The following is a 14,311-nucleotide window of genomic DNA, read 5'->3' on the forward strand; positions in this document are numbered from 1 at the left end:
CGAGGCCGACCGAAAGGACGTGGGAGGGAGAGAGCGAGAAGGAGGGGGGGGGGGGGGTGTTGGTCTCCGGCCGCAACTCCGTATTTCGCGACCGGGCGCAAGGGAAATTGACCATCACGGCGCAATATGGCATACGTCGGCTCCACTCGCGCGCTTTAACTCGGACATATGGCGCACCGCGAGGCTGTTATTGCCCATTGACTTTATACGGAACATCACGGCAACGGCAAAACTGCGCCCGGACTGTCCATATAATTGCTATCGCAGTACATATATATATATTTTTTTTTTTGCAGAAGTCATCTCAGGATGAGCGTATACATTATTTCGATTGGCGCTGCAGCAATGCAGTGGCACAGCGCATTGCCACCGCCCATACGCCTCTTGTATGAGGCGTCTACTGTAGTCGCGCTCCTCTCTCTACCGTGTTGCGGATCAGGGTGGTGTTAGGGCAGGGAATCCACCCAGCCCTATTGACTGCCACGTCAACTTGTAGAAAATGAACAGGAAAAAAAGTTTATTGCTTAGTTACAAGCCTCCCGTTACGGAGCCCACTCCACGCAGGAGCAAGTTAAGCGTACGAGTTCACGTCAGGACCCTCTGTTCACTGCTCGAAAAGTCTCCGCTTTTAATACCGTCGTCTACTCTAGGCGAGTTGACTAGGGAATCTGAAGACTGTCCAGCAGCAAATCAGGATCGTCGACTCCGTCGCCATACCACGCCCATGCTCGCAAAACTCTGCAGTAGCTCCGCCCCCGAAGCCCGATTGTTTGGAATATGTGGCGAGAAAGCAACTTGCGAACGTAAGGTCAGTCACGTTGTTCGGTAGCATTGGACGGGGCCCCCCTTTTCATCCTTAGCTCAGGATACTAGGTAATGTTGGGGTGATGGCCTTTTTTGTGGACCCTTCAAGAGTCGGTGTCCACTGTGCGTTGACGTCTGGATGGGCGCTGATGGATGGGCGGGTGTTTGCCTTGTGGCAAACGCCAATTAACGCCTTTGTAGTGTTGAGACGTAACAACCGCTTCCCTCTTAGTTGTTTTGCATGGAGTCACCCTATTACTTCTCAACACGCTGCGCTATCTATTGCCGCCGCCCCAATGTCTAAATGTCTGAATATATATGATGCAGTTTAGACTCCGGAAAAGCACCTAAAAAAACTTCAACAATATTTTTTTGCCATTGAAGAGCCGCTTACACCCAGTGGCACATTAACAGTAAGACGAGTTGGCGTGAAGAGGCTCATTGAAGAGCGGCACTTTCCTAGTGTATTCGTACGAGAGATCGCTAAAGTATCTTGCTGATGTGATTCATAATCCAGTGTGACGCTGGTTGGGTTCCGCCCAGCACCGGAGGTTTTAAAGACTATTTTCTTTTTTTTTGACTAAGGAGGTTGGAAGGAAACGTTGGAAACAGGCCTCGAAACGCGTATAAAGATGGACAGTTGGTTACAAAAAGGTACGTCAAGTATTCTATGAATGACAATCGAATATTCGACGATCGCGATCTGGAATTGCCACAGAATGTTCCTCTGTCCGTTTATTACCCCTCCGCGAAGAAAGCAGGCGACAAATACGGCGAGGGTACCGACATCGCTACATAGACGGAATCCTATCCACTATTCACTGCGCTAACGCCGTCAGCTTGACCGATACTGTGCTCTGGCCACTTCTCGCGTGTTGCACCTCGTACTTAATGGGATAGTCGAACGCAGTGCCAAACTTTCTTTGCCTCTTCGATTGGCCCACTGAACTTGCTGCTATCTTTCAGGCTGCAATGGAGAGCAGGTTGAGAACACGTATTGTTAACGAGGGCGGATTCTCGAGCACGGAAAAGCGGAAAGGCGACGTCAAAAAGACATGTCCAGCGCGCGTTCTTTGGACGCGTGCGCAATGCCCTCTGGCGCTCTCCGACCATCGCCACAATGCCTTCGCGATCTCTCTAGCTGTCACCACAGTTATCTATGAACGACTGTAAACACATGCGAAATCTTTAAAGAACCATTGCAGAAGCTCAAGCGCTTAGCATTGGGCTCACCCGCAGCATTTCAGAGAGCAGGTAGAGGTAGGAGGAAAAGAATAAGTAGAGCCAAGGCAGTCGCGAACTGGGTATGACAGCGTCGCCAATTGTAGCTCGTGGCAGCATGAATACATGGGATGACCGCGGGAACCGGGGACAAGTGCCACCGGAAAGAACGCCTCGTTCAGGGCAACATCAATCAAGGAAACGCTACTACTAGTTATGGCAACAGTTGTGGACGAACGCGACAAATGTATATTAAAAGTACGCAACGGTGCGTTCCTCTTATTTAAATGTGATTAGCATTCTTAAGGTATTTCATGCAGTTTCAGGGGTCTGCTTGTCTGTAAGTCTGTCGGACAATTTTCTTGCCAAATTGCGTCATTGTACAGCCAATAGTCTAATAGATAACGCATTGGGCACCTATACAGATTTCACAAGGTTCAAATCCAACAAACGAACCAGCTTTGCTCTCTAGGTATGTGCCGCTCAGTATGTGCAGCTATTTACTTAACTTCTTTCAAGCATACCTGAGTCACTGAGTATGTGATTAGTTATGTGGGGCTCTTCAACGAAACTTTTTGATGCTAGCTTATGTCACTGATTACGTGGCACTGGTTATGTTCCCCTACTCAATGAGCCTCTTCGATGCTAACTAGCGTCACCGGTTATAAGCCGTTTTGTACATGCGCCTCGTTAGTAACGTAACACTCATTAAAAAGCATAAGGGGCTGGGCATATATATATATATATATATATATATATATATTCAACCTTGTCTGAGTGCATATTCAACCACAGGCAACGGGTGGGCTTTCTTGGCAGTGGTGCAATATCTAGCGGCGTGTCCCGAGGGAATCGCGAGAAAGGAGCCCGGCTGCATAAACCCCTCATATATGATGCGTTTCTACGGTGGCACTATGGTGGGCTTCTACATTGTTTCAGTGATAATTGAATTCACATCGATGTTCAACGTGATACGGGTTCTGCTGGAAGGAACATTATTGAAAAAAAAATTAAACACCGTGTCAGTCTGTCGACGCGAATAACTGACACATGGCTTGCCGAAGCAACACCGGATTAGAGCTAGGTAGCGTCAAGAGGCATCCATATACAGAGAGCGGTCATCCAGTAAACGAACAATTCGGTCACGATGCAGTACGCGATGTGAGCCATTGGCACTTTGCTAACCGTCTCGCAGGTTACAAACAATGGTGCACTACACCTCGAACGAGCACGTCTTGCTGTGTGTTCTGGGTGCTGTGTTTGTAAACGCAAGTGGTGCTCACAAGGGAAAATTTAACCTCCCCTAACGTTTCCAGTATGCGGTCAACATCCCCGTCAAATATTTTCATTTAACACAAACAGCAGAACAAGTTTCGATTGAATCAATTTTCACAGCACGTGTAATCAGCAGCAGTCTTTTTTTACTTCTATTTTCAAACCATCGACCTTGTCGTTTTCTTTCAGCATGCTTTCCGGAGTTTGCCCATTTGTGGAAAACGCTAATGTCGTGCAGTTTGCGGTTTAGCAAGACTGCCACAGACAACATCTTTGATGAACTTTCTCCTATCGTACAATTCCGTCGACGAAACCGCGAGGTAGGTCCTGTCAATCGCCCAGGCATGACTGATATATAAGTTGCTCACCCTTCTCCGGAAATAGGTGTGAAAATCTACTCGACTTTTCAAACAACATGCGGGGGACATTTATTTCAAGTTGTACGCAAGATTTAGCTCGCAAAAAACTCTGTCATGCTGTCAAAAAAAATAATTCAGAAAATCGCGTTACACATCATATTCAGCTTTCACCAAGATGTGCGAACTCGCGGAGCTGTCGCCAAGTGGCATATATACGCAGAGAATCAAAAGCCTGGCTTTGGCGACGACGAGCAGGTTGTAGTAAAAGCTAAAATTGGGGGCTATTAATAAAGCCTGACGTTGCGCCATCCAGCCGCACGTTTTCATATATGCTAAACTGGGAGCCGCTGGAAAGAGTGACGGTTAAAACGAAATCTTGCTCATGACCGATAGCTACGATGGTACCAGTAATCTGTGGGACACCTCTGAACCTAATTTACCTAAGGTCAGAAAAGGTAAAACGCGATGACGACTGCGCCTCATCTGCCGAGGTCACGTTGATTAGAAAATGTTCATTGAATTGCCTGTTTTTATATCATTTCAGAACGATAGAAGCGATCTCCTGCAGTTGATGCTCAATGCACAAGTTGAGGATGGAGCCTTCGTAGACGTTCATTCGCTGACGACCTCCATTGATGCAGATAGCGCATATGAAGGTAAAGTTAACAGCTGCCTACTTCTCATACCGCATCTGATTATTGAATAGGTGGTTTATTCTGGACAGATGGCAACGCATTTCGTATCTGCTTTGTCTTTCAGAAAAGCAGCCTGTCAAAGCAAAGCAGAGCGGGAGGAAAGGCTTTTTAACGAACACGGAAATTTTGGCAAACGGCTTCATCTTCTTCGTAGCGGGGTGAGAATACGCGGGATGCTGATGGTTACTTGCTAACTGTCCAATTAAAATAATGCTGCTGAATATTGCATATGCGCGCTGGCAGAAATAAATCTCACTGTAAGAAAACAACTGATACTTTACCGCCGTAAACGTTAAAAAACCAACAGAAATTTGATTTATAGCAATAAGTAAAAGCTCAGTGCAATGACATTTTCGTTCAACCTATTCCGACTCCAGGCGCTATATTGATAGAGCCTGAAAATTCTTCGTTTTTGTTATGTGCTGGTTGTGTAGTTTCCTTCAACACTCGCATAAAATTGTAACGCCATGGCAACACGATCAGCAATTGCACCACCTGAAGAGCCTCCGTGTCTGGCCTTTTGCTCAAACAGTATAAGGCCTATTGGCTTCTGGTCGTTTACACACTGACCTGACAATAGCCACTGCTTTATAGCAATGTAATGCCATTTCAATCAGCTTCTGGTGTGTCAGCTATAAATACTGTATGATCTATGATAAAAGAACAATGAAGTGTGGACATTGATTATGACTACATATCCTCCATGCAAAGTATAACATCAGTGCATGCTTATATTTCATTATTAAAAATTTTTCGCCTTTATGCCCTAAAAATGTGTAAGTATCACTGTTCTTTCCTCCGGAACTATGACAACATATTGAGGTTTCTTTACAACACAGCGATATTTTTTACTACTCAGAGTGGCCACAAGCTTCAACTTACGCGCCCTTTAATCATATAAGATACAGAAAATTATTAAGCACTCTCTATCACAATGTTCCTCTAAAAAGTTTGCTTGGTTCGTCCACAGTGACGATAAGATGACAAATTTCACCTTCGTTCTCGATATGTCGCTCTTGTTAACTGGAATCATTGTAGCGTTAATGCACAAGTAAATTACAGGTCCGAGACAACAGCTTCAACTCTGGCGTTTACAGCGTATCTCCTTGCAAAACACCAAGACATTCAAGACCGTCTTCGAAAGGAAGTTCTTGTCATCCTGAAGAGAGATGTATGATTTTTATTTTTATCCTTGGTGGCACTTTTTATTCATGTGAGCGTAACTAAATAACATGTGGTGTTTCAGGGAACCTTTACGTACGACAACGTTTTCAGCATGAAATACATGGACCAAGTGATATCGGAATCGCTTCGTTTTTATGCGCCCGCCATAGGGTAAGGAATGCTTTTCAATGAGAACAGTGTTCTTTATTTACCATGAAATTCATTCAAGGGCTTTTTTTTTGCTTTCGAGACCATTTGTATGTCTTCGTAAAAATCCAAAGATATTATGAACACGCCACTATCCCACAGGCAACAACTTCTCAGTTGATATTCCACCAAGGAATAAAACCATCATTCCAGGCACTTATTTCACACCGAATCGTCCTACAAATGTGGCTAATTAACGTTCTTTACATTTTTCATTTGGTGAAGTTGAATGAATAACACAAGTTTTTTTCTCTCTGTTCGACAGCTTCACAACAAGAGGATGTGCTAGCGACTATGTCCACAAGGACATCACTATACCTGCTGGAGCCAACATCCTTATTCCTCACTACCATATGAGTCGTGACCCAGCCTTTTGGAAGAAACCCGAAATTTTCGATCCCGAAAGGTCGCTATCTTTGTCCTATATTAATCATATGTGTTGCACATATCAATCATCTAGGCCCATATTCGCGTAACGTGCTTACGTAACAAGAAGCCTCCATAAGAGCAGACGGCAGGAAATCGTAATGTATAACAGAGCATTTACCAAATGAGACCGGTGTAAATAATTTGCGAGATCAAGTAACACTTCTGAATAAGAGGTTGAGTCAGTATGTACTTTTCAATCCTCATTCGTACTCCTTACCACAAACCTTTTGCAGATTTAGCCCTGAAAACAAAGGCGAGGTTGATCTTGCGGCGTACCAACCCTTTGGTCAAGGCCCTCGCAACTGCGTCGGTATACGCTTCGCTCAACTCGAGATGAAACTTACCTTGGCCAAGCTGATGGCGAAATACAAGCTCGTTCTGGACGACCGTCACATTAAGGTGCGCGCTTTCTCATGAAACATTCGACGCAATTTCCCACAGAAAGCCGAACTTGATTTTGTTTCCACCGCGAAGAATTTAAATAAATAATAATTCAGAATTTAAACCTGTTAGCTATGAATACTGTTTATATGACTAGAATATATGTTTCGTCTGTACAGTTGATACATCTATACTAACTTCAACTCCAGTGTATATTAACCCAACATAGTAAACTTGCGCATTACAAACCCCATCATACGTGTGCATTTAAAAGATTCTTTTTTCACTCGAACCTTTATACTGAGATAACCAGTTCCGGATTCAAGTACAGATGAGGTCCAGCTGTAAATATTAGTGCCGGAAACTTCGCTGCGTGTATTGTAGTATTATCATACTGAATTGCATTAGGTCATCGAACAAGGTATGCCCCTAGATACAACATTCAGCAAGGAATTTTGTCTTTCATCAGGCCGCTGAAGCAAACATGTTCAGTTGCCAAAAAGATAGATCCAGCGACATTTCTTGTTTGAACACTACATGGCGCAGTAACCCCGTGGGTTGCGAGATACAGTTGAGCTCGAGTTCGCAGATTGAATCCCAGCCCCGGGAGCGTCATTTTAATGTGGACGAACTGCAAAAGATGCTGGTAAAGTTAGATTTTGATGGAAGTAAAAGAACCTCAGGTGGTCAAATTTATTGCGCAGTACATCACTACGGCGTGTGCATCATAAGCATTCGTAGGTTAAGCATACAAAGTCCAGCAATTTTATTTATTAAATTTTTCGCTTGACAACTGTTCTATCCCTTTTCTGAAGTTTCCTAGAAAATTATACACTGTGTTAGGCTCAATGCGCCAAAACTTGAAAAAATTTAGGGGTCACTATAGAATTAGCACTGCTTAAATTGTCCCATTAGACTGTTGCGACTACAGATGAAATTCGTGCGGTAATGCATGCATTGTTTATCATTGCAGGAGAAAGTGTTGGAGCTTGAATCTACCTTCGTCTTGGTCTACCCTAAGAATGGCATATGGCTCAAGCTTGAAAAAATTTGAACATCGGTTCCAGTTTTTCCACGTACTCAAGGGATGGTTCGTCACCGAGTATTTTAGAAGAGCTGTGCACTTTATAACATCTTATTAAATATCACCAAATAAGCTCGCTGTTTTATTTTATTATTGATTCAGTTCACTTTTTACATGCGTTTTTCCGGGTGCTATCGATCCATCTATGTTTGTATCTAACTGTTTTCCCGCCCAATCAGGGTTACTGCGTAGTACAGTCGGCCTCCCCCTTGCGTATACAGCGCGGGAACGGCAGCCGCGTGGTGGTACCGGAAGCATCCAGTCACGTGTAACGGTACCTACTGGTTTCGAAGTCAGAAGTGTCTGGGCACGCGCGGCCGACATCCCTAATCTCGGGCCCAGCCACTACTGTCACACGACACTGGCTGCATGCGGAGCGGCCCGGAGGCAACCGCTCCCGCGATCTACACAAGGGCGACGCGCTCTGTACATGGGCAAATCGTGAGGTCACGCTGCAGTGCGGAATCGTGAGGTCACGCTGCAGTGCGGAAGGAACCGGCTACGAAGCGAACCGTGAGACCAACTTGGGTCACTGGCTATGTGACAATATGTACTACATATGGGCCGCTCATGAAAAAACCTCTTCATGCGGACGTGGATCAGTGTATGTGCGGGATTTGGTAGGTACCGCTGTTCAATTAAACCTTAGAATGCCAATCTACAGCACTGGGTGTCTAACACTCGCACTGCGATCGTATTCAATGAACCTGTTTGATGCAAACATGGTTCACCGGGTAGGTGCCATTAGGTGTGCGCCACTCTTCAATGAACACCCTTGACGCCAGCTTGGGTACATAGGTGCCACTGCGTATTTGCCGCTCTAATACGACGAAAAAAATTCCTTTGGCTTCTCCGACGCTGAGTGTAATCGACTTCGCGTCCCAAGGGTTCCTTAATAACCTCAAGCTGAGGCTCTGATAGGTTACGCCAAAAATGCGTAGGCTATGTGCCACTTTTCAGTGGACTTCTTTCACGTCAAAGCTGTAGCAAACTGCGCCATGCAAGCATTGGGTATCTGCCACTCATCAGTGAACCTCTTGCCGACTTGGGTGGCTTAAGAGCCCCGATTTCTGGGCTAGTTGGTTACGCCTAGCAGATCGCGGTGGAGCGCGCACAAACAAGGAAAGAGTGAGGAGTATACAAGAAAAGCGCTTGCTTCCAACTGATGATGTATTTACAAAATTGCATCATATGAACACTTTCCTTGATGACGTCACAAGACCGAAATGCCGACCTCAAGTGGCCGTGCTCAGAAACTTAGTTTCTTTGGACGACAGAAAAGCAGAAGGTGCGCTGACACGCCATACACCCGCCTTTCTAATGCAGTCTACTTCAATTATCTCCCAAATGTCTTGCTTGTAAAACTAGCAGGTGCTGTTACCATCGAAGGCGATACCCAATGTAAGCGAATAGACGAACGTTTCAGAAAGCTGCTTGGTTTAAATAAATCAAGAGGTTTTAGGTGCCAAAACCACGATCTCATTATGAGGCATGCCGTAGTAGGGGACTCCGGAAATGTGGACCACCTGGGGTTCTTTAGCCTGCACCTAAATCTAAGTACACGGCCGTTTCCGCATTGCGCCCCCATAAGAAAGCGGCCGCCATGGCCGGGTTTCGATCCCACAACCTCGTGCTGAGCAGCCCAACACCATAGCCACTAAGCAACCACGACTGGTGTCTTTCCTTTATTAAAGCAATATTGGCTTGAAGACCTATATTTGTTGTAATGATGATATGATGATCTTTAGGTAGTGATTAATGTTTCATTGTGCAATTCTTTATTCTATTGTTTTATCGCGAACTTATTTTCTGAAAGTTTCAGAACGTCTCTTGCAGTCACGAAATATGACCTAATGCTGTTAATGTTTCCAAATTTGCCGCAAATATTTTTCTGAAAACTTGCTGCCTGCAGTGCCGGAAATTTTTTTATGAATATTTAGTTGTGATGCCCATGTCCTGTCTCTGTAATCACAAAAATGGTTTATTACGGGTATTGAACTGTTATAGATGCTGTGGTATGTCATAAATAAGAACTAAAAGATTTGTTTTAAGTTGATGCCTTCTGAAATAGTGAGTTGACGGTTTTTAACGAAACACACACAAAAAACACTATATATCTCCACAGATACCGAGTAACACATTGAATTGCCCCTAAAGCCGCGTAGTGCACCTCATATAAAATAACTATTTCCTGTATTTATTGGCGCTGTAATGTGACTAATTACATTATTAGTTTAGCAAAAGGTTCCGTCCACATTCCCCGCTATGCTCACGATTTTATCTTGTTAGTAGTTCTAACGTTCAAAAGTAACTTACGTTTTCATAAGATACCCCAACTGAAAGTCTTATGGCAATAAACATTGTAATGTCATCTACAAAAGTGCGGCCTTGAAGCTTATATTCCGCACAGTTTACACATAGCGCTGTCAAATGTGGCTCATTAGCCTGACTGAAGAAGTCGTGAAAAAATTGTTTTCATGGCACGTGATTAATAGCGCCGCAGAAGCGTCGTGCCCCTTGTGAAGCAAGGAAGAGACAACGGCGTCTACTTAAATTTTGTGGTTGTTTCAGCCTCCTTTGCCAAATCCAGTTCGTTGACAGTCATAATCCACACGATATATGAGCCCGGCTGAATTACATTCGTGGACAACGAAGTTTACCACAGAATAAGGTTTTACTCCTTGTTTCAAGAGCACATGATTGCTTCCGAGTCCAGCATTCTCCAGGACATTTTTTTTTTCGATCACCTTACAAATATTCCCGAAAATGATCAGAGACCGAGCAAGAAAGATGGGATGGGGGTGCAACGGGTTTAAAATATTAGATCTGCTTCCCTGAAGCGTGAGTGAGGAAGGGGAAGCGAAACAAAAAGAAAGAAACGTTTCAACGTCACTACGACAAATACAAAACGGATCACGGGAAATCAAAAGTACACTGAAGTATTTTAGGCGTTCGCCGAGTCAATGTCTTCGAAAGGAGCGTGCCCGCCATCAGTGAGCAGCTAAGCCCTACCCTGACCCACACTACTCCTGCTGATGAAGTACGAGTCTGAAATCGCTGCTAACGCTGGATATCTTGCATATCTTGGCATTCTTGGATATCTTCAGTGCGCTATAAAACAAGCAACGCACGTGTCACGCCTTGACGTAATACAGATACAACGTACATTCTCTGCTATGTTAGCAATAATCATTTTGAGAACAGAAGATAAGCGCAACCGCATTCAAAACCGAGTTTGTTCCATAAGAATTAGCCTTACGCCGACGAAAATTTAAAAAAATAACAAAACAATCTGGAAGAGAGTTAAGGACTGCTTAACGGCCAATCGGACAAAAAAAATAAGAAACAGTAGCAAGTTGGATTTCTCAGCCTGGTGGGTAAATTCTTGTGGACGCCCGGAACACACATCATTATCTCAGCAAACTTCTATAGACAAACACAATCACACCTCTTGGCCATGCAAACGAGGCTATAGTTTCCTTAGATAAGATTGTTCTCTTTTCGACAACCCTGTAAACGCGTTGTACATTTATCCCCTTCTTATCATACAATACACCCAGGACAAATACCCTTGCGTCTGCGTTTTAAAGGCGCAATGAATGCTTGTGCTAAACAATGCCCTAAAGCACACAAGCCTCTCGCGGTTATCGGTGAAACACATTCTTGTTACACGTGCCTGTATCACTACACCGTTTTCCCTCGGACAGCTGTTGAAGACTTTGGCCCTTTTGTTCAGAGTAGAAATTTCCAGAAAAGAATGAAATACACTGCATTGCGACTGTGGCGCACTACAGTTCACGTGGAATATGTGTTCTGAATAGACGTGCTGCTAAATCATACGTCACGATATTTGTTACCAACCAACACATGCTTTTGCGGTTGTGTCGTTTTTATAGTATATTATAGAGTCCGTGTTCCTTTTGTTTTCAACCCCCTCCAGATAAAAGCTATGAGAAGTATTTCAATGGAAATAAAAAAATTATGGGAGAACCCATCTCAAGATGACAGTCGACGTTATAATGCGATTAGCGTTCTAGCACTGCAACGACACACCGCACTGCTGAAGTCGCGTTTACTTAAAATCTGTAGCGGCTATTCTGAGACTTCCATCGCTTCGACTTTATGCGATCCACACTGTCTCCTGTATCGGCCCACTTTGGCATTTCACTCGCTTGCCAAAGTCGCCTATAAGCATGAATGCATGCCAACGACTGCATGATGATACACAGTGGCAACATTGAAACGACAGAACAACGACGTCGATAGAAGGACAAAGTCTGTGGGACGACAGCGGCAGGACCACAATGAGATGGCGATTCCCAAATGATGACGATGATATAACGACTCCAGCGTGACAACTACTGCATGGCAATGGATACATGACAGTGACTGTCTAATGACGACGCAGTGGCACCGATGGGATGCTGCGGCGGCATAATCACGATTGCATGAAGGCAGCATGATTACTCTAGAATGAAGGAGAGTTAAGGACGTTGGAACGACGATGGCTGAATGACTTTGACGACATGACGACAAGACAGTGGTGTGACGCTTGTGAAGTGATGACGAGGATAAGCAGACTCCAGCATCACGATGGCGTCCCAGCCACGAGACCGTAACTAGTGGCACAAGTTATCTGATAACTTCGACCAATACATCGGCTCTTCACGACACGGCATGATGGGAGTCGGATGACGAAGCTGGAATGAGGACGACCATTACGGCATCACGACTACGAGCACATACCTAGAGCCCTAAGAAGGTAGACAACATGGGACACTTGGTCGGCGTGAAAAGACAGACAGACAGACAGACAGACAGACAGACAGACAGACAGACAGACAGACAGACAGACAGACAGACAGACAGACAGACAGACAGACAGACAGACAGACAGACAGACAGACAGACAGACAGACAGACGAAGCTGGAATGAGGACGACCATTACGGCATCACGACTACGAGCACATACCTAGAGCCCTAAGAAGGTAGACAACATGGGACACTTGGTCGGCGTGAAAAGACAGACAGACAGACAGACAGACAGACAGACAGACAGACAGACAGACAGACAGACATAGATATAGATAGATAGATAGATAGATAGATAGATAGATAGATAGATAGATAGATAGATAGATAGATAGATAGATAGATAGATAGATAGATAGATAGATAGATAGATAGATAGATAGATAGATAGATAGATAGATAGATAGATAGATAGATAGATAGATAGATAGATAGATAGATAGATAGATAGATAGATAGATAGATAGATAGATAGATAGATAATTATTAGCAAGAATTCTGCAGAAATACTATAGCCCCTGCGGAAAACAAATTTGTGTGGCTTTCTTATTTAGCGGGACGCAAGTAAATATTAATCATTGTTCACAATGGTGCAGTAAATGTAAGATCTTGCAAATACGTTAATATACAGAAAATTTTGTTGTTGCTTCGCAATGCATTCTAAAGCTCAAGACAGTCGTCTGAAGAGGCAAGAAATTTCTGCAAATTTGTTTCGGCCAGGATGTGCTTCAAACAGCCTATGAAAGGTAGAGACTTAGACATGTTTGTAGTTCATGTTTTTGAGAACAGTGCGAGAGACATGGATAAAAGAAAAAAAGAGTCACACAGCGCTGACTTTTAACAACTTTATTGAGGAAACGAAAATCATGTAGCATGGAGGCATGCGCAGAAACTGGCGGTTATCAAATCCGTCATATCGATGACTAGGAAAAAAATGAAGCGGGAGCTCGGGGCTGTTAGCGTCTGAGGCTGAGTCACATTTATCTTCTCCCTGCACTCTCACCTCTTCCTCGTTTTGCTCCGATCAACGCTCACTGCAGCTGGAGCAGCAGCAGCTGCTTTCAGCTTGCCACACTGGCCACATGCACATCAGGGTTAAAACAAAAGATTAACGTACCCCTTCATGCATTAGTTGTCCAGACATGGGTCTTGATATTTCAATAGTGGGGTAGGGGGGGGGGGGGGGGGATAGAGCAATCAAATAAGTGGGAGTTGGGCTGAGCAAAAAATTTGTCTCCGGCAAAAAAGAAAGCAATAGTATTAAAACTAAGAATGCAGTAGTGGGATATAAATCATTGCCTTGTATTTCATTTTATTTTCAATAGGGCGGAGGTAGACGAGAAGGAGAAAGGTCATTCCTTGGCACAAGAGAAAGGCACAGTCCCGTTCTTTATTTTTCTGAGAGGGATGAAAATTACCAAAAATTTATTTCCTCGGCAAAATTAGATAAGGAAGACGACAGCATTTTGTGTACAGCTTCATAATTTTACATAAGTGTCCGCGTTTACAAACCCTTAGCGAACAGTGTGGCTACTATCGTTACTATTCCTTAATTACTCTATCGCACTTATTTCGTTGCGCACAGGCTGTTTCCTCTAAGTTTAAAATTATTGTATTGAGCTAGAGTATCAATAATATAATACTATGCAAATTTCACTCACTTTCAGGGAGCCGCTCATTGACTTGGCACCGTATTCACTCAAGAGTTGTTTGAATAGAACTCGAGATCGTGATTTCGTCCTCGGTGAGTGCTCGCTGTGCTCCACACCACGCAACATCCATCATTATTTCACCACGCTCGACAATCAATTAGGCCGGCAATCCCAAGCAGGGCTACTTTACGTGTTAGAAACCACCTCTGTCAAAATTACGGCGCCTT

General features: G+C 44.1%; 1 protein-coding gene and 1 pseudogene across 1 annotated transcript in view; both read left to right on the forward strand.

Moving 5' to 3' along the window:
• LOC139049158 (cytochrome P450 3A56-like) overlaps positions 1-4,380 on the forward strand; it is a 34,234-nt gene extending 29,854 nt beyond the window's left edge. The window contains exons 8-9 of the mRNA XM_070524401.1: positions 3,490-3,620; positions 4,204-4,380. Coding sequence (XP_070380502.1) covers positions 3,490-3,620; positions 4,204-4,365 — 293 coding nt within the window. The 3' untranslated portion in view covers positions 4,366-4,380. The remainder of the gene's footprint in view (positions 1-3,489; positions 3,621-4,203) is intronic.
• Positions 4,381-4,414: 34 nt separating this feature from the next.
• LOC139049321 (cytochrome P450 3A16-like) lies at positions 4,415-7,646 on the forward strand (annotated as a pseudogene).
• Positions 7,647-14,311: the final 6,665 nt, after the last annotated feature.

The sequence above is a fragment of the Dermacentor albipictus genome, chromosome 8 (assembly GCF_038994185.2).
Source record: "Dermacentor albipictus isolate Rhodes 1998 colony chromosome 8, USDA_Dalb.pri_finalv2, whole genome shotgun sequence".
Lineage (NCBI taxonomy): Eukaryota > Metazoa > Arthropoda > Arachnida > Ixodida > Ixodidae > Dermacentor > Dermacentor albipictus.